At 48.8% G+C, this 26499-nt stretch overlaps 1 protein-coding gene across 1 annotated transcript in view; it reads left to right on the top strand.

Moving 5' to 3' along the window:
• AK5 (adenylate kinase 5) overlaps positions 1 to 26499 on the top strand; it is a 2677990-nt gene that overhangs the window by 907060 nt on the left and 1744431 nt on the right. The window contains exon 6 of the mRNA XM_078645236.1: positions 24478 to 24669. Within this exon, the coding sequence (XP_078501362.1) occupies positions 24478 to 24669 (192 nt within the window). The remainder of the gene's footprint in view (positions 1 to 24477; positions 24670 to 26499) is intronic.

Below are 26499 nucleotides of genomic sequence, written 5' to 3'. Positions count from 1 at the left end.
ACAAAGTACCTTAGATGCGTCACGCAAAATAAACAAAAGGGTCGCAGGGAAGGCGATGCATCAGTTCCAATCTTCGGGGGAGGCAGCGCACCTGTTCCTTATTACAGCACACAGGAGGCGTTGCGTCTGTTCCTTGCTGGAGAGGAGGGGATGCGTCAGTTTCTTACTGCATTCCGGTTACGATGCGACAAGATGGCGCCTTGATGTGTGGCGATGATCAAGTGTGATGCGACAAAATGGCAGCTTGATGCGATGCAACGATTCAGTCAATGTTTGAACGGTTGCAGCTGCACAGCACTTGCTGCGGCGATCTTCTCAGCGATGCGTCAGGACTCAGTGTGGATGCGGGGCGCAACTTCTCTGGTGCTCGGCAAAGCATCAGGACCAGGTGCAAATGCGACACACTTCTTCTCCATGACTCGGTGATGCGTCGAGAATCGGTGCGGATGCGACATGCTTCTTCCTTGTTGCGTTGATCTTCCAGCTCTCAACAACGAACAGTCTCTAGACGTCCCAAACAGCAGCAGACACCTATTTTCAGGTTGGAATTCCCAGCAAGGAAATTCAGGGGAGCTGGTGGTGAAGTATTTATGTCCCTGAGACTTCAGACAGGAGGCAAGCTCAGTTTCAAGCCCTTGGAGATCTTCCTCAAGATGACAAAGCAAACAGCAAAGTCTTTTTTTTTCTCCTTTCCTTGGCAACAAATAACCACTGCAGGCCAACCCCAAACAGCACATGGGCAGTAATCTTCCTTCAGCTTCTCCAGTTCTTCTCCTTGGCAAAGGTTCCGCTTGATTTCCCAGAAGTGATCAAAAGTTCTTGAGTCTAGGTCCCCCTTTTTATACACACAAATCCTTTGACTCTGAAGGCAGAGTGTGTCTGTTCCCAGCCAAAACCATTTTTGTCCTTCCTGGTGCAGCTTCCTGGCAGGAGGTGGAGACAGCATTGTTGAAAGCAGACCTGGCCCAGGCAGGTGAAAGGAAATCTCCACCTCTTACTCTAAATTCAACTGGAGCCGCAGCCCTCTCCCAGCTCCTGTCACTCACAAGCCAGACATGCAATACACAAACCTAGCAGAGGCACACTGGATAGTTAGGCTAGAAAATACCTACTTTTTAAAAGTGATATTTTCTAACACAGAATGTTAAAATCACCCACACTAAAAGATGCACTTTAACATTCTGAGTTCAGGCATACTAAATTGTATTTTCCTATCTTGTTACCTTGGTCAGTTATGTTTATAAGATGTTATATTCAAACTGCCCATTCTGACCTAAGGGAACGGATAGCCTTGCAATAGTGAAAAACAAAATTGGCAGTATTTCACTATCAGGACATGCCACACACATCCGGGCATGTCCTACCTTTCACATACAATGCACCCTGCCTACAGGGGTACATTGGGCCTACCTTAGGGGTGACTAACATGTAGAAAAGGGAAGGTGTGGGGACTGGCAAGTGTGTGCACTTGCCAAGTCGACATGGCAGTCCCAGACTGCGCACAGGCTCTGCAATGGCAGGCCTGAGACACATTTTACAAACTGCTTCTGTGGATGGCACAATCAGTGCTGCAAGTCCACCAGTAGCATTTGATTTACAGGCCCTTGGCACACACGGTGGACGGTATAGGGACTGACAAGTAAATCAAATAATCAATCATGGAATTACTAATCCAGACAACAATTTACAATAGAGAGCACTTGCACTTTGGCACTGAACAGCAGAGGTAAAGAGCCCAAAGCATATTCTAGACCAGCAAAAACAGATGAGGCAACAGCAAAAAGTGGAAGGGAGACTCACTCCAATGGTACCAAGTCTAACAGTGCAACATCCTGTGATTCTGGGCAAATCACTTAATCTGCCAATGGACAGATTCTGGATACCCTCACTGGTTATAAACCGTGCTATATAAATTTACAAACTTAAACTAAATCTACAAACTATGATCATTGGTAGCTTGCAGACACAGTAGCAGAAGACGAGAAAGCCATCGCTTCACTGCAGCCCTTTACAGCAGATCACCAGACAGCCAGTTAGAGCTAACACAACCAAGTTCAGTACCTCGAGGATAGAGCAGAATTGATACTTGTATAGCGCACTACTCACCCGCAAGGGTCTCAAGGCGCTTGTACGAATACCGCTGTGGAACCCTTCCTGGCTTTTCCTGTGAGGTGTCCACTCCTGGGCACCCCCAAGGTGGAGGCCAGGCATCCTTAGCGTTGTGGGGGCCGTTGTGGAGATTAGGCAAGCTATTGCCCAGAGTTGCAGAGTGGGACTCCATGATTGGAATAGGCACCGAGGCAAGAATTATCAAGTCCGTGGAATTTTGAGCCCAAGACCCGCCGAGGCGGGGAATTGAACCCTGGTCCCGGGCTAGACCTCTGCATCAGGGTCTGCCGCTCTAACCATTGAGCCACACTTCTCCACTCCCAGAAGACCTGGAAGGGTGCTCTTGGAAGAGCAATATCCATATCCTTGACCTTCGGAGGGGACTGAGGGATCAGACCACATCACATGCCTGGAGAACTGCTTTAAGGCTTTTACACCTGCAGCATACCTCTCACCCTTCTAGTCAGTAGAAAGGGCCCATTGATTCCTAGTGTGGCGTCCTCCTCCAGGGAACCTCCATCGTCCAGTGCTGCCAAAACTTTTGGATTTCAAAGATCTGAATGCAATCCTCCATGTCCCTAGATGAGTGGGACCACTCCATGTGGAGGACAAAGTGATAATACTACTCCCTAACTACACCTGTGTGGTCCAGAGGCAGCGTTTCTCTTTCTTAGATGTGAATAAGAGACTCTGCCAACTGGGTGTACAATACTCATAACTCAAAATACTGCTGGACAGCACCACCTTGTTTTTCACAGATCAGAAGGAGGCATGGGATTGGGCTAGCAATACACTATGCAGTATAACCCTCCAGGAACTACACATCCCCTTGGCTCTCCAGCATCCTGTAGAGGAATTTTATTGCATAACGGTCCCTAGACACACCACCTTTGAATAGGCCATGGACAAAATACTCCTCATGCATACCGCCCCCCCTCCCCCTGCGAATGCTGCAAACTTTTCTCTCACATAATAAGGGCCATATGGCTACATTCCAACACCAGGTACTGACCACCTCCCACAAGCTACTGTAGCGTAATATTGGAATATTGTGATTGGGCGCTCCATCCATTGTGATGGGCCCCTTGTATTAGAGCCATTTTTCTCTTGAGTTCCTAATGTTCCCTAGACACCCCCCACCTCACCTATCTCTGGGAAGGCACACATAGTACTGGCTACTGAGCGAGACCTGGAGGACATGCTTGGGCATTGCTTCCTCGTGACGCATCCCCTCCACCCTGCTACCTTCCACCACTTTAGGACCTCCACAACAGATTAGCGGTTTCTTACACTAAATGTCCCTGGCATGAACATGGCTCCCAAACACTATACAGTCTACTCCTCTATTAAATACCAGCAGGCGCAGCATAGTACTTCCGAAGGAGACACACATCTCCATTGAGGAGCTAGAGCACCTACGAAAATGCTATAGAGGACACATCTATGCCACTACATATTCAGGATGCGTGTGGGTGCCCTTATATTGATCCAACCAGGTTTTCCCTATCAAGAAATATGCTTGATGGTGGACAGAGAGGGCCATCATGTCCTCCTTAAGGGGCAACATGATGGCCAACTGTTCCACATAGGGAGCCTTTATGGTCCAAACATCGGACAAGGGGGCTTCTGGGACACACTGTCAGCAGTACTCGTCCACAGGACTCACTTGCCCTGAGTACTGGGGAGACTTTAACTGCACAATAGACCTCACTCTAGAGAGGTCCCATGCCTGTCTTGCTTACCCCTGCAGACACAGACAGACCACTTCCATGCTTGGACCCAGCACTTGTCATTAATAGACGTTTGGCACTCACTGCATCCTGGGGTCTGGCTGTACTCCTTTCGCTCCATACCCCATGACTTGTTTGTCTGATTGTATCTCTTCCTTTGTTCTTCCCTCCTTCTTTCACTCGTCCAACCCTCGGACAACCTGGGCCAAGTGATCTTTGATCATGACGCGCATATCATAGACATTCGCTGGACACCCCCTCGTCCCTTGGTACCCACGTGGAAGCCACCACAGGACTGCCTTGAGGACCCTGTCTTCCCAGCAGTACAGGGAGATCATATTTAACACTACTTTTCTGAAAATAGTGACACAACCTTCACGAAGGTCTTGGAGTAAGGCGCCTTTAAGGTGGTTATGAGGGTAGTCTGCATCCAAAAGATTGTGGGGGTCCGTAGGACTCTGGACAAGCAAATCGTACAGGCAGAATGCAAGCTGGCCTCACTGAGCAAAGCGTTGATTGGGAACTTGCCACTCTCCGCACGGCTTACAAAGGCTAAAAAAGATTACGCAATCCTCCTAGACGACCCGAGGCACTGAGCCTTTCCGAGATGCTGGAAGGCTCCTTTCATGGCTCATTCGCCGTGAGATGACTCCTCACCCAATCACAGAGTTAGTGGATTCCAATGGCACCACGCTTTATCCGCAGGCAGACATATTGCAGGCCTTCTACAATTACTATACCACTATATAGCTGGCTCCTTCAACTGCTCCACCAAGCCTCAGTAAGACCTTCCTCGCCAACATCCCAATCCCTTCCATCCCTGCATCTCTCAGTGACTCTCTAGAAGCAGCAATCACCACCACAGACAGGAAGCAAGCGATTCCCAACCTTGCTCGCAATCAAACTCTGGGACTAAATGGTCTGCTCCTAGAGTACTATAGCTCCTTTTCATCATAACCACCACCCCCCCAAATTAGAACCATGTATGCAGTCATGCTTTGTTTGGGTGAAGTACCGCGTTCACTACGCAAGTCCCACCTGATCCCCTTCCCATAGCCATACCAAAACTGTTAGAAGATGGTTCTGACACTATGGACCGCACATATTTTTCGCTTTTTGAGCACCTAATTGTTGAGCTTTTACTGTGGGGGAGCCTCATAAGTTGAGTCTCACCCACAGTAAACTCAGGATAAAAGAGACTGCATGTGGATTTTACTGGTGTCCCCCTGGCTTGACCATGCCACTGCGCAGCAGCTGGAGTAAGGGACACCGGGCTGGTTACATGCAGACACATGTGTGTGCAAACATGTAGGGGCTGCGCAGGGGAGATTCCTAGTGTGCGCAGCCAAAGAAGAGCAGGTGCAGATAGACTGTTGTGGCAGGAATTATGCAGAAATGGGTGGTGACATGGAATAGGCTTTATACACTGGGAAGAAACATGCCAGGGAAAGTCAGTGTGTTTTACAGCTTTTCACTTCATTATTCCCCTATGGGGATGTGGAGCCCATGGAGTAGATAAACTTTCCTAAGGCCTACAGATTCCAGACACGCACTAAAGTCCACTGTAACGGGTGTGAGAAGAAGTATTCCGCAGAGTCCAAAGTCATATTTGTACTGCTTTTGGGTCATCCAGAAATGTCACATTTCTCTGAGTCAGCCATAACCAGGACCTGGCTGAGGGATGACCTCAGCAGGTTGGATTGATAACCTTTCTTCCACGAGCTAAGGCCTCCTCTCCAAGGAAGAGAAGATGGGTGGAGCTACAGGCACATCCATCAGCAGCTATCACTGGGTGCCAGGCACCATGCTGCACCAGGGAGAAGGCAGCCCTGAGGGGAAGGGGCATTTTCAGAGACCATGTGGCCGGAGACCTTGAACGACTCCATCTTGAACTAACCCAGGGGCTTGGACAGGAAGGAGAGAGCAGGCGCAGAGAAGTGATGTGTCGCTGTGTGATAGAGCAAACAGAGACTTCCTGCCAGCCCCCTCCCCAAACTTTAAAAAGTGTTTGCACAGGAAGAGAAGCTCTCTCTGGGTGAGGTCTGCTGAGGCAAAAGGTGCTGAAGCCTGGCGCAATGGGCATTTGGAAGGAGGAATCCCCTGACTGTCCCCACGATCCTGAACAGCACCGGAAGAAGAGTCCAGGACCAGTGCACAGAAGCAGGGGCCTCTGCTTTAGGAGAAGAGAGGCCCAGGAGGAGAGCAGACAAAAGGCTGGCGCAGGGAGCCAGTGAAGACAGCTCCCTGCTGAATCCCCCCTCTCAGAGACCAAGAGGGTGAAGGTGAGTGCTCCCAGTGGCTGGGGAGTGCCACCAGGAGCAAGAAGAGGCCAAAAGCAGGAAGATTGGATCCCTGGGGGCTAAGATATGCCCCCCAGAAGGTGAGCAACCTTTGACCTGTGGCCATCCGACGATGAAGCACATGGGGCTCTGCTGCCGGTTCAGAGAATGCCCCCGGGGTGTGTCAGGTCCTGGGGGTTGCCCCCAAAGAAGAAAAGTCGAGGAGCGCTGTACCACTCCCCATGAAAAGTGCCCCCCCGCGGGATGCCAGGAGCCCACCCTGGCCCCGTCAAAACCAGAGGCAGGGGAGCGCCGTCGAGCCCCCTGGTAATGGGGAGAGGGGCCCGGGATCCCAACTCCGGGCCCCGTCGAAGCCAGGGAGCGCCGTTGCACTCCCCGTGAAAATGATGGTGCGGAGGAGAAAGATGGGGTGTTCTGTCGCGCATCCCCCTTGGGTCTGAAATCAAGCTGTGAAGTATTCAGGGACCCGGGATCCCAACTCTGGGCACCGATGGTGACCGGGGGTACCAGGAGCCCACTCTGGCCCCCGGCGAGAAGAATGAAGTCCGGGGTGCCTACGCGCCACCCATGAACAGCCAGAGGGGGCCCGGGACCCCATCTCTGGGCCCCAAAGTGTGAAAGTAGAAGGGGGAGTGCTGCCATACTCCCCCGAGGTCCGCCTGGACTGGCAGGAACCTCCGGGTCTGCCGGGCAGACCAGAAGTCGGGTGCAGGCTCCTACGGCAACACACGAGGGTGATGGCTGGGCGGGGAGCCAGCGGGAGTCACCGGGGGTGGGCTCCCTGGGTGGCTCTCCACTAGAGAAGGCAGACGGGGGGCGAAGATAGGAATGAGCTGCCGGGGGTGGGCTCTCCATGCTGTAGCACTCACCTGGGGGTCCGGGTGGGACCGGGCCCTCCAACGAGCATGGCGAGGTGGGGGTCCCAGGTAAATTCAGGTTGCGTCGCTCTCCCCGGCACAGCGGGAGGGCCGCTATTCTGATATGCAAAAGCACCAATAATGCCTTACAGGCCTGAACCGGCCTGCAAGTGGAAAAGAACGCTGTTCCTCTGTTTGTGGTGGCCCCAGGAGAACGGAGTCACCACCAAGTGAATGGCAGGGGGAGCTGCTGGAGAAGCGCAGTCTCCCCCAGCCACGAAAATGGAAGTCCCTCCCTAAGTCTCATGGGGACTGGAAAAGAATAACCCCTCAAGGGCTCAGCCAGTATTTTAACACCTTCTGGGCTGGAACTTATGTTCTACAGCTGAGGGTGTGTGGGGAAGTGCATCAAGGAGTGAAAGGCTGAGTTGGGGATGTCTGGAGAACGGCATACCCTGGAGGTGAAGAGGTGTAATTGCACCCGTGGTGCATTTACTGATGTTATTTCTTTTAGAGGGACTGAAGGTCACACGTGTAATGCGAAGTACCTGTGTGAGGTGATGTCATAAGCAAAGTAGGGTTATGTTGACAGACATTCCTGCTAGGGTGGCTGACTGTATATGCATAATCCTGTGATTTCATCTGTGATGCTTTTAGAGGCTGTAATTGCAATGCATTCTAATGATCCACAAATGTGATGAGTACTGTCATTCTAAAGTGATGCTTAAACATGTATTCTTGCTGTTGCACTTATGTGAAGAACCCAGACTGCTAGCCCTTAAGATGTACAGATTATACTTCATAGTCCGTAGTAAATGCTCAGTCAGGGTTAGGTGTCACCAAGGCAGAGTTACCTATTTTAAATGATTGTTGAGATAATGGGGTAGGTCGCCACAGGGTTGGTACCAGTGCGCAGGGCCGTACCTCCAGGTTATGTTCAACCAACTGCATTGGGGGCAAGATGGTGTGCATACATTGGAGTGGTGGTACTATACCCACCCCCCTGCGGGAGGGGGGGGGAGATGTTATGCAATGTCACAAAGTAATTCCAACAACTTATGCATATTTGTAAATTGGTGCATAGTATTGAGTAATGTGTGTGTTAAATATATGTTCTCTTACTTTTATAAACCAAAGTACAGACTGGACAATCAATTATTGAGTGTTATTTCTGCGTACCTGCAAATGGCGATTACTAGCCCACATCAACTCCCTTGAGTAAGCCTCAGACTGCTCTGCAACGCTACCCTCTGAGAGTCAGATGCTACAATTGGGTGTTTGGTTCCCAGTGAAGGGCAAATAAAGTCATGTTATTTGTGCAGGACTCACAGATGCTGCCTCGTTTTCCAACAAAGACCCTATGAGATTAGGATCCTATAGACCCATTGCCCTCCTAGGAGTGGACTATAAAATCTTGGGGAAGATCCTAGCAGGTAGATGCGTCCAAATCCTTCCATCCCTTATCTATGTTGATCAAAACTTATTTATACCTGGGAGTAGTACCTCCCACAATATTGGTTGGCTTTTCCATGTCCAGGACCAGGTACGGATCTACTTCCCGAGAGTAGTAAGCATTGTCCTCGATCTGGAAAAGGCCTTTGATACTTAGGCACTATCTTTTCACAGTACTCTCCTCTATGGGTAAAGGGCCAACACTATTATCGTCACCCAATTGTTGTACTCCAGTCCTACCTCCAGAGTTCGATTGGACTGTCTCATCTCAGATCCCATCCCTTTCGGGCGCGGCATATGGCAGGGGTGCCCACACTTGTTCACCCTTGTGAAGGAACTCCTCACCATATGCCTCCATGGACAGGGCCAGGAGTGGGGTATTCAACTGGTGGATAAGATGCACAGGGTGTCCCTCTGTGCGGATGATCTACTTATATATTTACAAGACATCACAATGGATCATACTCCCCTTCAAACCCTCTTGGTGGACTTTGTATCTGTGGCGGGACTGTGAGTTAACTGGATAAAATCATCGGCGTACCCGCTCTGTCCTGACCAACTACCCCTTGAGCTGCATCTGGGTGACACTCGTATATCTTGACCGGCACAAGCGACCCATTACTTGGGAATCTACTTAAATCCCACCCCCACTGACCTCAATGAGGGAAATCGATGTAAAGCCTTAGCGGCGATTAACGCCCAGGCCCACTTTTGGCAGCCTCTTCCCCTGGCCCTTAAGGAGAGGATAGCATTAGTGAAGATGGTCATCTTGCCCTGTCTCCTCTATTATTTTGCTAACCTACCATTAATTCCACTGTGTTTTCAAAGAGGTAGACACTATCCTATCCAACTTAATGTGGGGTGCCAACGGCACTGGGTAGCTCTTGCTAAACTACAGCTCCCAACAGACCAGGGAGCCTTGGGTGTCCCATCATTTGAGGCCAATTTCTTGGCATTGCAATTCCAATGGTATCTCGTTGGACAGAGTGCTGATATTTGGGGGAAGCTAGTGATAGCCGCAGATCGATACCAAGATCAACTACCAGGGGTTTCCTGATCCCAAAACCAAAGCCTCTCTCTCCTTGACCTCTCCAGGTTTAAGTAGTGTAGCCCTGTAAGACTCGCATTCACCAACTCTCCTGTGTGGCCCCAGCATATGTGCCAACTCTTCCACTGATCAGCTTGCCACACCAGCCAGGATTCAACCAACCAGGGCTTTGAGGATTTGGACAGAGCATTCAGTGCAAGTTACAGGTGACCTTTTTTTTCAAAGCCATCTCCCCCCCACCTTTGAACACTTGGTCGAAGAATGTGGTCTCAGCCGAGAGCAGTTCCTTCTGTATAGACAACTTGGGCACACCTTTTGCACGCTCTGGGGCATCACAGTTGAAGAACCACCCACCCACCTACTTCTTCTGTTCATTTTAGTTCTGGGTGCAGGCCAGCACCTCATTACAAAGATATATAAAGAAATACAGGAGCTCACGCTCGTTTCCCTGCTCCCTTTACACCAAAAACGGGAAGACAACTTTGGGAGATCACTTCACGACAAGGAGTGGGAGGAGTGATTCAATTCCTCAAAACTGTATCCCATAACTCACTCTTCAAAAGCATTCAATTTCACATACTTCATACGGTGTACTTGACCCCACCACAGCTCAATCTTTTCTTTCCCGACACACAAGCAACTTGCTCGTGCTGCCAAACTCCTGATGGTGGTCCTTCCCAACCCTCCACAGTTATTGGTTCTCTATAGACACTACCCTGCAGGTTGTCACAGAATTCCCAGACCTAGCCTTCCTTGGTATTTCCAAATATAGGAAGCAAAAGACAATTCAAACACGTTTCACTTCCCTTGCCCACCTACAAGCCAAGATGACTATCACCCTACACTGGCGATCTCCTACTGCTCCCTGAGTGGTTGTGTGGCACATCACAATGCAGAAATGGGGCACAGTCGATCAGGATGCACTCTGTTTTGAAGAAGTGAGGCATCTGCACAAGCTCCCGATCTCTCCCCAATGGGCCACCATATTGACTCTCTTCCAGCAGGAGTTAAACACAGATAGTCTTTTCATGTGATAGCACAAACACCACACATAAATTACTTCAGCACTACCGACAAAGGCCCCACTGTGGCTCTCATGCCCCAAGCCCACACTTGTTCCTCCCCAGGACCCATAGTCATTCCTAGTGCTAACTTACAGATGTTAGCCACAATATCCGAAAGACCAACGTTACCCCATTCTATCTGCGCTGCCCACCCCCAACTCATATTCCCAGCCCCCTTACTCATATCCCCCCCCTTGTTCCCCTCGCCAAGGCATCAAGCTTTCTCACAGTTGCTACCTCTTGACACACGCCAGGGGCCCCACCCGCACCTGTACCACCTTCTAGCATTGCAGCTACCTAGTTGCATCAAAAGACCCCTACCGAAACAACCAGTGAGAACATGTCCAGACTTCTTTTTCTCTGTTATTGTGGTTGTTTTATGCATTCTAAAATCCATGAAAAATATTTTACAAAAACAAATTATATAATACCACAGTCATTTTGCTGCTTCATCCAACAATTCTGCTCTATGTCAGTCTTTCTGGCAGTTGGTATGTGTGCAAATTTAGTGCCAATTTCAGTGGGAAATGTGCTGCAGTAATCAACAGGGCATTACTACACCATGCTTTAGTAATATATTTGTGATAATGTGCTCTAAAATGCACCACCATCTACATACTACCTACAACTTTACCAGTCTCCAAGTGAATGGGTGTGGCTCATTCGCTACTCTTATTCTTTGAGTGACATTTGGATTTTCACGAACACTATGACCTCATTGATGGAACATTGATTTCTGCACCCCCACTCTGACAATTGTTCCAGTGCCTCTGCAGGGGCGTAGCTTGGTTAGTAAGAATTGGGGGGGGGGGGGAGTAAGCTTCAGATTTCCCAACATTCACACTAGCATATCTTGTTAAAATACATTATGAGAAGGAGGACACCAGGGGTGCTTACAATGCAGTGGAAAGAGCTAGAAGTATGAATTTTAAGGGGTACTTAAAACTCAATAGCTTTTAAACTAACCAAGTTTTACTGCAGAGACGAAAGAGAGAGAGAGAGTGTGTTTTAGTGTGTGTTTTTGTCTGTGTGTGCAGGTGAAAATCCAGGGTGAAATGCAACAGATACCTCACCATCCCCGATTGAAAGCACCTGTACCCAACTATTGACTACAGATACATTTTTAGGTCTCACCTAGCAGTGGAGCGCATGCGCTGCTCGCTTTGCAAGTCATGCAGTATACGCTATAGATGAGGGAAGCCCAGCCCACTCACCCGCCCACTTTTTCATTGGCTTGTGGATTTTTCCTTTCTAAATGCTGCCTTCTGATTGGTTTAGAGGCTGCTATTCCCGCTTTATGACGGCCATGTCTCCGTCCACGGCTATTGGCCCCTTTACTGCATGTTTCCTGAGCACTACTTTGGTCCCTGCCACCCCTCCCGCTGTGCGAGCCTTCTCTCCCGCCCCCCCACTTCTGTTGTTCGTGCCTTATTAATGCCCGCCACTCCTGTTCCATTGCCGGCCTCTCAGTTCCTTTGGGCACGCCCCCTGACTCTTCTGAGTTTTGCTGCTGCTCTGCTTTGGCTGCCCGCTGCTGCGGGAGAAAGAGCACCTCTCACCAGGTTCCCGTAGCCCCAGCTAATGCTCTGGGTGATGCAGGTTGCTGCAGGGGAGAGAAGCCTCCCGGATCGTCGCCTCGCCACCTCACCGCATTGCAGCTTTACTCACAGCATAGCATGCCCCTCCTCAGCGTCCTCAGCCAGGTCTGCTTTCCGGGTCCCTTCAGGACTCACCAGCGCTCCTCCGTCCTAGTCACGGCCCTGCACAGCCAGATGGCCAGATTCACAGTGATGATGCTGTTCTTCCAAAAGGGAACGTGCTACCAATCAATGCGGAGGCGAGGCTGTTATTATTTAGGCGGTGTCCCACGCCCCCTGGCGATTCGGCAGCGAGGTTGTTTGTCAGCAGTGTCCACAGCATGAGAATTTCCCAGGTGAGGTCAGCTGTGAACCATGGGGGCCCATGCCCTCTCTTTTGAGCTTTCCTTTCATGCTCGCCCTCGCTTTTGTATTGGGTGGCTCGCTGGTTTGAATCCTGCCCTTTCCTGGGCTTTCCGTCTTGCAACCTTTGTGTTTGTTCCTGCCGCAAGGAGGGCTTCCCTGTGGTCCTTAACTGGTCCGTCTTCCCCCCCCCCCCGGCCCACGATTTAAAGCACATGCGTTTTCGCACTACACATGTACAATCGAGTGAACACACGGGCTTCCTTCTTTCCACCCACCTCTCCCTTCTAGTCGTGCAATACACACATTGCAGGGCTCTGCCTCTTTTGCTGCACGTTTGATGGTCAACATGCCAGGGTGTAATAAGACATAATCTTTTGAAGTGCCATACACTCCTCAGGTGGCGGTAACGCACCGAGAGGCTGCTGGGCAGCAATCCTCTCACCTGCCTCAAACCTATGTTCTCAAACCACCACTTTGTTTTCCTTAAGAAACGTAAATACAAGTTCTATTATTGTGCAATTACAGGTGCTTGAGCCATAAACACATGCTTAGTTCACCAGTTTGAACAGTTGAGATCCTGGTATATGTCAATGTAAGGACATATTTCCTTCTGTACTGCACCTTACCTTTCAGTGCCCAGGCCTGTTTGCAGACAGCAGGGGATCGCTCGTACAAGGCTTTGTTTGGTATAGGGGCATTTTTACAGAGTAAATCCTTTCTATTTATTTTTATTGCAGCTTTATATAGTGCGAGCTCGACCTGAAGGTATCAGAGCGCTTTACATGAGCACCAGGTACCCTACACAAGGACACATTCATTATTTGGTAGGCGCGGGAGATTAAGCGATTTGCCCTAAATCACAGAAGTTGAGCTCACACCAAGGCTCAAACCTGGTTCCCCAGCTCTAGAGTCGGAAACTCTAGACTTAAGGCTAGATCCTCTACTTCCACAGATGAGCTTTAGATGCGCTCTCCATATACTTGCTTTGTTGTCAATACCACAGTCAAAGTGATCCCGGCGGAATCTGGTGGACGTGAATGTGCAGATAACGCGAGCATGACATTAAATTAGCATATTTCAGGCACTTTAAACTTGTGTGCACATGGTTATTGTTTGCCAGACTCATCAGTGACTAAACAGAGCTTCACAAAATGAGTTGAGGTAATGCTTTCCCATGCGTGGCATAGTGTTTCAGTAACACTTTTGAAAGCTAAACTATTGCTCTGGCATCCTCCAATTGTGCTCCAAAAGCGGAGGCAAATGGCAGCTTCACCTCAACCTGCCTGTTTGTGTCTCTGGTCTCTGATCACTGTCTTGGGTTCCAGGCAGAAGATAAGAGATGCAGGCTCGCATGTGGTAGGAATCATGAAAAAAGACACTTTCTTCCTTTGATTTTCTCTGCACCCATCTCCCATTGACAAAGCCCTACGTCTCGCCTGTGACACTACTTTGCATATTAATATACATTACATCTACTGGTGCTCGTTTATTTTGAGACTGTTAGTACCTGCAGTTCTCAAGAGTGATGTAATAAGTTTAATTGGAGAGTACCAGCACTTCTCAGAGTACCTGTACTTCTATTTTCCGTTTGAAGCACTGACCCCATCCCTATCCCATGCATGCCCTTCATGTGGCTTTTTTTTTTTACGGAAGCTGTGTCCACTACATGGTTTTGTTTATTTGTCATTGTCTGTTGCCATTGTGTTGCTTTTAATACATGCTTAGTGATCTTGCACATTCACAAGTTGGACAGCTGAGCTGTCCGTCAGTTTACATAGATGTTGATACCTCAGGCTTTTGACAGTAGTGCTGTCCCTCTGCTCACACGATCTGACAGCACATGTATGGATTCCTCTACTGGACAGATGCTGCAAGCTCATGTCTACAACAGCAGAAACTCTTTCACATGTTACACGGATGCTTCACTTACAGACTCGGCACTTCAAACGCAGTCTAATTCATCCTAGCCTATCCTCCTCAGCCGTATAGCTCTGAAGTGCTCCCCGCTTACATAGCAGAGAGTCCCCTGAGGTTGCAAAGATCTTTTGAGATGACGCAACCAAGAGCAGAGTTCTCCTCTGTGCTTTACCGGTTCTCTCTGGCTCGAGTTCAGCTGGAACGGCCCTGCCTGATGAACAGATCTGGTTCCGATCTCAAACAGAGGAGCTATCCTACAAGCCTGTGCACACTCTAAACCTTACCTTACAGTTTGCAATGTTTTGCCGACGCGTGGAGTACATCAGTTTAAGCGAAACCACTGTCTTCGTTTACAAATCTGCCTTTGTTGTGCCATCTGCGTCATAAGAAAGAGCAGGCTGTAAATGCTATATTCAGACCGGTGCTGGATTTGGAGCCTCACTCTTGTACGCATTTAGTATTAGAAGTTGTGTATTCAAGTAGAAGCCTCGGTCTTCTATACATGTCACTGCTTTCAGTTGTGTATCCACGTAGCAGCCAGCCTCAATGCTCTATGCATGTTACAGCCTCTGCCAGGTATGGTTGTAGAAGTCGAAATCATATGTTTGCATATGTAGGTATTTATATAGTGCAACCCTAGCTGTGAAGCAACGGAGCACTATTTAAATACCATTATGTGAAGGGTCTGGAGACGATGTACAAGATCATGTACATCAAGTGAGGAAGACACAAATACATTGTAACACATTTTAGGTACAGGAAGATTAAATGATTTGCCTAGAACCATATGATCTTCAGTCTAGCACAGAGGCTGGGATTCAAACCTGGGGATCCAGAACCAAAAAACAGAAATTTGCATTGCTAGGACACATCCCCTCATTTATTCATGTCTGCATCTCCTTTCATGTACGCATCTAGGTGCTCTGGTCGTGTTTGCATGAAGTAGTTTTAGTAGTTTTCATGCGTTACCCTCTATTCTCTGTGCATGCTTGTATATAGGGACAAAGGCCAGTGAATACTTGAGTATTGGGGAAACCTTTATTCTACTCTGCAAAACTGCATGCTTGGCACTGCATTCTACGGCAATCCACTCCACTCTTTACCACTCCACTCTAAACTACTTCACTCTACTCTGAAAAAAACTACTGTACACCACTACACTTTACACCACTCTAAGCCACTCTTTTACAATCTGCACCACTCCACTCCATTCCACTTCAATATAAGCCGCGCCACTCTATGCCACTATACTCTACACAACTTTACTATACACCACTGCGCTCTACATCACTTAATTTATATACACATAATTCCACTGCACACCAAACCACACATTTGCACTACACAAATCCACTCCACGCAATTCCGCGCCACACAATTTCACAACTAACAATTCAATCCAACCTACATAATTTTACTCAAACTACATACATCCACTCCATAACACAAGGGTAAACAAAAATTTATTGTTGGACCCGGGCCTCTTTGGCTGGTTCACCCCTGAACTTTTTGCTTTTGATGGCAACCTGGCGTTCATGATTTCTGGCTTGGCGCACTTTTTCCCTGGGTCCCAGGGTAAAGTGCGTGCGTAGGAGTAAGGTTGGCCTGCCCTCCCATAGGAATGCATGGGGAATATCTGGTTCCCTGGTAGTTCCTGATGTGTGGGGGGTGCAGGCTCGAGTTTGGTATGTGCCGACTTGTGTGATTGAATGCTGCGCAATGAGATATGCGGCGTGTATGTGTCTAGTGGGGAAGTACCACTTCTAGACATGGGTGTGTGTGTGCAGTGAGGGTGCTGGTGTGTGATTGGCTGGAGCTGGCTGGCAAGCCTGGCTCCAGGAGTCTGGATGGGTCTGCCCGGTGGTGAGTGTGGAGATTAGCATGCTGATGGCTGGGGAGGAGTGCACCTGGGTCCTGAATAGGACTGGGCTTTCCCCACACAATGCTGGCTCCGCCCCCTGTGGTGCGTCTAATGACCCTAGCCTGCCTAATGAATGAAAAGGGTGGTTGAGCACATCAAGGGTGCTCCAAAACCAGTTGCGACTGGTTTCTCCCCCACCCTGCACCCTGAGACAAAGGATTTTACAGTATAAGAAGGGGCTGTGTCCCCTTACATGTTGTTCTCTTCTTGAATCCTGTCAAGAGGGGGGCTGCTGCCGGGTGCCAGGAGGACCGCCACTTGGACTGCCTCCCTGCCTGGAGGCCCAGTGAGCTGGCTCTGGGCCCAGCCTTGCCCCCCCTGCCTATCTAAAATAACTTTGCTGGACTTATGGACCTTTACTTGTGCTCTAGCGCCTGGGAGCGCTTGATTTTGGCCCCCAGCACTTAATAGCACTTTACTTTGGTTCCTCTAGCGCTGGGAGCGCTGAATTCACCTCTAAGCGCCTGGAAGCGCTTTATTCGCTATTTTAGCGCAGGGAGCGCTTTAAATTTCCTTTAGCGCTTGGGAGCGCTTCAATTGTGCTAGCGAGTGCCCACCTCGCGTTATATTTAAATTCGAGGGAGGCCACCCCTCTTCAGCCCCACATCACCGCCGCCGGCCCGATCCTTCGTGAGGCGCTGTTCCGCCTCCCCACCCCAGGGCCGCGCTGCTAATGGCCGCAGCCGCAACCCCGGAAGTCAGGCAGGCTGCGGTGGGACATGGCCAGGCCCGCAGCAAACAGGAAGCGGACGGGAGCCCACCCCGCGCTCCTGGTCTAAGAGAAACTCCCACGGCGTCACCTGAGGCTGAGGCCGCCCCCGGAGCCCCGGACCCCGGAAGAAAGGACCGGGCGAAGCGAGAGCCGTCCCAGGAACCGGTGAGTGGGGCATTTGTGGTGTTGGCAGCAGAGGGGGGCGTCGTGGCACATTGCCGGTGCCTGCCCCTCCAGTGTGCTCTCTCCGACGAGTGGGGCGCTGGTAATTTAGGAGCCCCGAGGCTCCCAGGGCATTTCCTGCCTCGGAGTCCCCCGAGTGGGACTCCAGCATCCGGGGGCATATTTGTGGATGAGCCCTGAGAGGCTCCAGGCAGTTCTTCAGTTGCGAGCCCAGAGAGGCTCGCCGGGGCATGTTTGTGGATGAGCCTTGAGAGGCTCCAGGCAGTTCTTCAGTTGCGAGCCCAGAGAGGCTCGCGGGGGCATTTCTTTCCTTAGAGCCACGGGAGGCTCCAGGAGGGGCCATTTGCAAACAGAGCCCACGAGGCTCTTGAGGATCGCATTTTTTGTCTCGAGTCCACAAGGGACTCCAACGAAATCCGCATACTGTTCTCAGAGCCCCAGAGAGGCTCTGGAGTGCCATTCTAGTTGGTTAGAGCCCCGAGGCTCCCACGTTGTGTTTTGCCCCATTGATGATTCAGCTGCCCAGCACTTCGTGGGCAGCTGCCACGTTTAGGCCCCTGACACTGGGACACAGGGCGTCCTAGCCCCTACAAGGCCAGAGGGCCTAGGGACTGCCACAGGTTGTGGCTCATGTGAGCTTTGTGCAATTGCTTGTTCTTACACCTCTGAATGTGTTTTGATGCATCATGTGTTTTTCTTTCCTACACCTCTGAATGTTAATGCATCATGTGTAATGTTCCTATGCTTATACCCCTAAATGTTGGTGATACTTAGGTGGTTGTTTTTCTCCTAGTACAGGTGTTGCTAGTGAGGTATTGGTTCCCTGCGCAATACTTTCCTAAGGTGGTTGGGGTTGTGTAGGAGGTACTTACCCTTTACCAGTAATCACTGGTTGTGTGCTACATTTTCTATTTGGTTCTACAAGTGTTCTATGTGCTAATTACTATTCCTAAAAAGTGATGATTCCTGGCAGTGGTCCAGGTGGCCCTGTCTTGTACATATCCCCTGTAAATTCTGCCCGTGCCTGTTCGCACATTGTAAAGTATATGTTTATTATCTAATGTTTGTGGTATAATACAAAGACTATTTTTAGATATACCCTTGTGTGGAGTTTCCTTTGTGGTGGGCCTTGGGTGTTGTTGCGGGTTATGCGCGCAAACACTTAACCTACATAGCCTCCAAGTTTAGCCTGGCTGCTCGCGTCACGTTACCTAGAGGGTGAGCAGGGGTTATCTTGGTGTGTGACTCCCTTGCCCTGACGTGGAAGTGGTGGTCTCTGACTGACTTTGGCGCAAGCCTTGGCCAGCCAGAGATCCCGTTTCTAACATTTACAATGCAATGGTCTCGGCATTGTTAAAGTTAGAGCTATTGGCATTGCTCATGACATTATTTTTATTTATGTTTTGGTTTTTAAAACATAAATAAATGGCATTGTCATTTACAATGCCAATAGCTTAATCACTCGCAAATGCATGACCTATTGCATTTACACCCACACAGAGCCACACACACAAAGCCACCCACACACACATACAGAGCCACCCACACAGAGCCACCCACACAGAGTCATTCACATAGAGCCACCCACACAGAGCCACCTACATAGAGCCACCCTCACACAGACAGAGCCACCCACACATAGAGCCACCTACAAAAAAAAGCTATCCACACAGAGCCACACACACACAGAGCCACACACACACACAGAGCCACACACACACACAGAGCCGCACACACACCGAGACAGAGCCACACACACACAGAGACAGAGCCACACACACACACCCAGAGCCACACACACACCCAGAGCCACACACACACCCAGAGCCACACACACACACACACCCAGAACCACACACACAGACAGAGCCACACACAGACAGAGCCACACACAGACAGAGCCACACACACACACACACACACACACCCACACACAGCCACACACACACACACACACAGCCACACACACACACACAGAGCCACACACAGACAGAGCCACACACACAGAGGCACACACACAGAGCCACACACAGACAGAGCCACAAGCAGACAGAGCCACACACAGACAGAGCCACACACAGACAGAGCCACACATACAGACAGAGCTACACACACACACAGACCGATCCACACACACAGAGCCATACACACACAGAGCCACACACACAGAGAGCCACACACACACAGACAGAGCCACACACACAGAGACATACACACACACACAGAGCCACACACAGACAGAGCCACACACACATACAGAGCCACACACAGAGACAGAGCCACACACACAGAGCCACACACACAGAGCCACACACACAGAGCCACATACACAGAGCCACACACAGACAGAGCCACACAGACAGAGCCACACACACACACAGAGCCACACACCCAAGCACAGAGCCACACACACACGCAGAGCCACACACACACAGAGCCACACACACAGAGCCACACAAACACACAGAGCCACACACACACACCGAGACAGAGCCACACACACAGAGACAGAGCCACACACACACACCCAGAGCCACACACACACACCCAGAGCCACACACACAGACAGAGCCACACACAGACAGAGCCACTCACAGACAGAGCCACACACACACACACACACACAGAGCCACACACACACAGAGCTACACACAGACAGGGCCACACACACACACACACACACACACACACAGACAGAGCCACACACACAGAGGCACACACACAGAGCCACACACAGACAGAGCCACACACAGACAGAGCCACACATACAGACAGAGCCACACACACACACACACACACACAGACAGATCCACACACACACACACACACACACACACAGAGCCACACACACACACAGAACCACACACACAGAGAGCCACACACACACAGACAGAGCCACACACACAGAGAGCCACACACACACCGAGCCACACACACACAGAGCCACACACTGACAGAGCCACACACACAGACAGAGCCACACACAGAGACAGAGCCACACACACAGAGCCACACACACAGAGCCACACACACAGAGCCACACACAGACAGAGCCACACAGACAGAGCCACACACACAGTCAGACAGAGCCACACACTCAGACAGACAGAGCCACACAGACACTCAGAGCCACACACACAGACAGAGCCACACAGACAGAGCCACACACACACACACACAGACAGAGCCACACAAAACCGGATCACAAGCAGGAGGGAACAGAGGCACGAAAAAACCAGATCACAAGCAGGAGGGAACAGAGGCACGAAAAAACCAGATCACAAGCAGGAGGGAACTGAGGCACGAAAAAACCAGATCACAAGCAGGAGGGAACAGAGGCACCAAAAACCGGATCACAAGCAGGAGGGAACAGAGGCACGAAAAACCAGATCACAAGTAGGAGGGAACAGAGGCACAGAAAACAGGCATAGGTGCGTCTACGGAGGGAAGTGAATTGAAGCAGGGAACAGAGGCACAAAAAAAACAGATCACAAACAGGAGGGAACAGAGGCACGAAAAACCGGATCACAACCAGGAGGGAACAGAGGCACAGAAAACGGGCATAGTGGCTGGATAAACTACTCACACACTACATCCTGAATTTACATGTTGAAGAGTGCTAGAGGGGATGTACAATTATAGTATTATACTGAGTGGAAGTGCCTTACAAGCCTCCTCTCACACTGCACAGTACACGCACAAGTCCCCTCACCTCAAACAATGGTGCCTTTTACCCCTAGTTTACGTTGACTGCACACGTGTTACCAATAGTCAGATTTCCCTTTTTTCCTCATGCAAATCTACCTGACAGTGTCCAGGCCCCGGCAGGGGTTAATCAGCCCCTCCAGTGAGAACAATGGGGCCTGTGCACAGAAAACGGGCATAGGTGCGTCTACGGAGGGGAGTGAATTGAAGCAGGGAATAGAGGCACAGAAAAACCGGATCACAAGCAGGAGGGAACAGAGGCACGAAAAAAACGGATCACAAGCAGGAGGGAACAGAGGCACGAAAAGGGATCACAAGCAGGAGGGAAGAGAGGCACAAAAAACGGGCATAGAGGTTGGATAAACTACTCACACACCACATACTGAATTTACATGTTGAAGAGTGCTAGAGGGGATGTACAATGATAGTATTATACTGAGTGGAAGCGCCTTACAAGCCTCCTCTCACACTGCACAGTACACGCACAAGGCCCCCTCACCTCTAACAATGGTGCCTTTTACCCCTAGTTTACGTTGACTGCACACATGTTACTAATAATCAGATTTCCCTTTTTTCCTCATGCAAATCTACCTGACAGTGTCCTGGCCCCGACAGGGGTTAATCAGCCCCTCCAGTGAGAACAATGGGGCCTGTGCAGCTTCAAATGGAAACGAGCTGAATATTTCATCCTGCAGCCACTCAGCTGCCGGCCTCGATTGCTGCCTCGGCGAAGGTGCAGAGTCTAATATAAAGTGACAACGACATCAGTTTCCATGCAATCCAGTCACACTGAACATGACTCCCTTAACATAAACATCATTTAAATGGCGCGTCTGGATACAGCGAGCAGTCGGGAGCGTGCCCGAGCCGATGCCCAGACTACAATGGAGGACGAGAAACAGGCAGCCGAGAATTAGCGCTGGCAAATGAAAGCCCGGCCAGCAGAGGGCACTCCCCCTGAAACATTTTAAAGCGGCGAGGCCTGGCACTGGCGACCCCGCGTGTACTAAAGAGTGTCGTTTGAAGGGAAATGGTAGCTTTTCAGTTCAGATACTTAACCAAAAGCATTACGTCTGACCTATATTCCTACTTGTATGGCATGAGAGGAAAGATCCCGCACTGCAATTACTGCAGTCTTTCAAATTGCTGTAACCGATCAGCCACCCTTGCTCCCGAGTTTCACAGAGATTGCTCTCAGCGTGGGTGATGGCGCGGCTCCGTTGGCAGCTTTTAGCTGTTAGGCCTGAAAAGCACCAAGTCACAGCTGAAGCCAGGAAAACAGAAAGGGAGCATGTCTTTATTAATATGCACCAGCTGGACACTGTTTTCAAATAACAAACTATTTAAAGGAATGTTTTTATCTTCTTCCATGAGGATTGGTGCTTTGTTCTTTCTGTTAGAGTTAGAGACAGATGAGCTCCTGTAGCCGTGAACTAAATAAATACCTAATTTCGGCTGTGATTGTAGGTGGCACCGCACTCTTTGTTCGGGAGAAGGGTTATGTTTTCAACATCACACCCAAAGCTAGGGAGAGAAAGAGATAAAGGAAAGGAAAATAAATGGATAAAGAGAATGATAGGGAAACAGCGAGCAGTCGTGAGCGTGCCTGAGTCGATGCCCAGACTACAATGGAGGACGAGAAACAGGCAGCCGAGAATTAGCGCCGGCAAATGAAAGCCCGGCCCGCAGAGGGCACGCCGCCTGAAAGAGATAAAGGAAAGGAAAATAAATGGATAAAGAAAATGATAGGGAAACAGGTGGGAGCCAATCCCAGCGCGGCAGGCCGATGACGCTGCCCCAATCCCTAGGTGCAGGAACAAACCACAGCGCTGCAAACCGATGATGTAGCCCCGTCCTTTTCAGACTGGGGGGCGTGTTTTTTAGGTTCGAGAGATGTCACAGAGAGAAAGAACCTAAAAAACAAGCCCCCGAATCAGGAAAAGACGGGGCTTAAAGGGAGTGATGCCCCTCTCCTCCAATGGCTGGCCAGCATTTACGAGGCTCTCCACACCACTGGAGTCAAGCTATCCAGGTTGATGAAAGCTGATAGCCAGAAACCAGTCCTTGGATGCTTGATTCCGGTCTGGGAAAGGCATGGCTTGGTAGTTCGGACTGGACTGTTCCCATGAGGCACAGGGTCAGAGCTGATTTGCATATAGCCAGTGTCTAACCCAGGGTGGTGTGGAGTGCAAAAAAACGATGGATTTAGGCCCAGATCCTTGTACTGGGGTGAATGTATGACATTGTTCTACATTCTGTCCATCAACTGTGTTTTTAGCATTTACGAGGCCAGCCAATGGAGAAGAGAGGAGGGTTCACGCCCACATACTGGTAAACATTAAATCTCTGACCGAGACTGCGCAAGCGCAGCCTACGGTCCTCGACCTAAACACATGGCCATTTACAACACCAATAGCTCTAACTCAAAAAAATGCATTTCAAATGCTTGTTTAGGGGGTGTAACACCCCAAACACCCCCACGAAGCTACGCCCCTGCACCTCTGCTAGAAAGTGGCTACTCGGCTGCGGTTGTCATCAGTATGGCATGCACCACGGAAATGTGACCACTGAGTCCTTAACGTTATTTAAAACTGCTTTTCTTACACTTTCTATTGGCCCAGACATTACGAACTTTTGCCTTGGTCTAAACCATGCCTTTTTTGATGTATGTTTTGTTGTATGTTCTGTATGCGTTTTTTACGTTTATTTCTCTTAGATCTTTTATTTTTCTTAATAGGAATTGTCATTTATTTTACGAGCTGAGTAATTGGAGATTGACTGTAGAACGGCAATATCTGGATTGTAAATATAAATCATGGGCTGTATCACATAAAAATAAAACAAAGTTAATAAAAAAAAACTCTTGCTTCGCGTAGCATGCGGGTGCCCTTTGTTGTGGGGTTATTCGTTATTTGTGTTTTTGAGCTGGGAAGTGACCTACTTTTCCTAATAGTTTGGTTTCCGGCTGATGTCTGCCGTGCGTTTCCTTGTTTGATATATTGAGAGATCAGCATGGTACAGTGTAGGTGGTAAATTATTCTGCTGTATGCTTCTTTCCTGCATTTAATGTAAAGTAAGAAATGGGGAGAATATTTATAGTTATGTTTTTGCACACACTTGGTTTAACAAATTCTTAAAAAATACGCAGCTAATTTGTTCATATAACAAAGATAGCCGCGAAGGTGTGAAGAAACGAATCCATTTTAACGCGAGTTAAAAATACAGACAGGTTTTGTAGAGTGGATCAGCGGGCAGTGATTAAAAACCCAACTGGAAGACAAGAAGAACTATTTCTTTAATTAAACTCCAATTACTAGCTTAATCTGCAGTATATGCTGAATAGATCATTGTTTGTGACAGAAAAAAGAATAAACAATCTAGAGAATTGTCACACACATTGTGCTTTAAGGTTTTCAGTTCTTTAACTAATTCCCACCTGAGACTAACGCCATACGTTTACGACGTCATGGGGCATTTGTAAGCAATTACGGGTATGTTAATGTAACACCTGGCTGCATTGTCCTTTTTCTCCGCAGATCTGCACTCCGGATTTAGTGGTGTTTTTGGCTTGTGCCAATCACAGGCTGAAGGAAAGGTTACAGAACCGCGCAGAGCAGCATGGGCGGCCGGACGATAACCTCAAAGCCATCGAAAGGAGGCTCATGAATTTCAAACAGAACGCAGTCCTGCTGGTCAAATACTTCCAGGAAAAGGGGCTAATCATCACAGTAAGTCACCTCATGAACCGTCATTTTTGTGTTGTATTTCGGTGTAATGAGATAATGCACCACCACAGAGCACCCAAATAAGTGCAGGACTTGACACAGGAAATCTATCAGTCATGGTCAGTACTTGCCATTTTAGGGCATTTGTTAATAGTTACCAACACGCATAGCGTTTTTCCTGTCTTCAGAAGTAAGCTGGTGCATTTCTTTTATTTATTTATACATTTTTATTGGGAAGGTTTCATCATGTTGATCATATCACATTGCCTGAAAAATCCTTGATTCCAGCTTTCTTGAGTATTTTGTTGCTGGCGCTAGAATGGCACCGGGCATATGCGTTATATTTAACTTTACTGTGGTCAGTAATATTGTCCTACAATTATTTTGCATTCAGTTTATTGCCTGCTTCTACATCCTCATGACAAGTATATTAATACTATTTTAACCTGGAATTCGTCTGTTTGACCCTATTAAGTATTGGATTCATATATTTTAGCCACCTCTACATACATACACGCATGTGCATGCTATACAGACGTTCTCTCTCATAATGACATTAGAGTGAATTTACTGCAAGTTATGTTCTTCTCAAGCCATTATCAATAAGGCAGTTTTAATGTGCAAGGATCAGTGCTTAATTTCAAAAGAATGCATGTCGGTGACCAAAGCTACACTTGGAAGCCTGCGGGTGGCGCTATTACATGTCCGCACACCGAATACCAAGGCTGTGTAGTCTTCTATGCACCTCATGTATCATTAATCCAGTGCCAGTCACTCCCTGCCCTTCTATCTCACTCCTGCAGATTCCTGCTTTCTCTCTTTGTGACAGCGTTCCATCTCTCTAGTTCTTTGTTTTTCTCTCTTGCTCTCCAAAAATATCTGATGAGTAAAAATAAATGTCAGCCCTCAAAAATGAATGCCGGTGTACCCCACTAGAAACTGGCTCAAACTGAGCACTGGTAAGGACCGTATGCATTGCTGTGGCAATTACTTTGTACCCTCAACAATGATTTGTCAACATTATACCTATAAAAAACATGGTTTTCACCTGCGAATCTACTTCCTTATCCCCCCCCCTCACTTTTCGTATGGGGCGACACTCTGTATCATCTTTATGCTGTCCACAAATACACCCCAGTTATCTCACAGCTGCCATTTTCCTTCTTATGTTTACACTTGTGTCTGACTCCATCTGGACTGGTTCCCCTTCCATTAAGTTAGCCCTTTTTGGGCCCTATTGGGCTCAATAGGCTTTCCTGTCTTCCATTAAGCACCTAGCTTTTTGCTCGCTACTTTTACAACTCCTGTGACAGTCACTTAATTTGTGACTTGCTTATGACCTGCCTTTCTGCCTCAACTTTCTTTCACAAACAAATTACAGTCAATTCGGAAAAGCATATTCCACACGTTTTTTCAGTTTTTCTTGCAGGCTTTTGCAATCCTTTCAAAGTGAGTACCTCAACAAGCATGTTTTATAATGTTAAACATGCTGTTACTTTTTTTTTTACTGCAATCCGCGATTCATGGATTTGAGGTTTTGGCACCATTATTAGCATGAGCTCAGTGCGGGTATGACAGGATCTGTGTATTTGAACACATGATACAGCTCTTGCTTCCTTATAATAAACTATAGCAATACTGCAAGCATCACCTTCAGCAACCTTCATGCTATGTACCATTTTCCATTTCGTGAGACTAAGAACCAATGCATGCCATGCAAGGACATAATGTTATTATTGAAAAACTCACGAATTCTCAAAACTGGCATATCACTGCTGCATATCATGCACTCAAAGAAATATGACCATAATATAACTCTGAGAAGGCGTTGGC

Source organism: Lissotriton helveticus, chromosome 1_1 (assembly GCF_964261635.1).
Source record: "Lissotriton helveticus chromosome 1_1, aLisHel1.1, whole genome shotgun sequence".
Lineage (NCBI taxonomy): Eukaryota > Metazoa > Chordata > Amphibia > Caudata > Salamandridae > Lissotriton > Lissotriton helveticus.
This window is presented reverse-complemented; position numbering and strand designations above follow the sequence as displayed.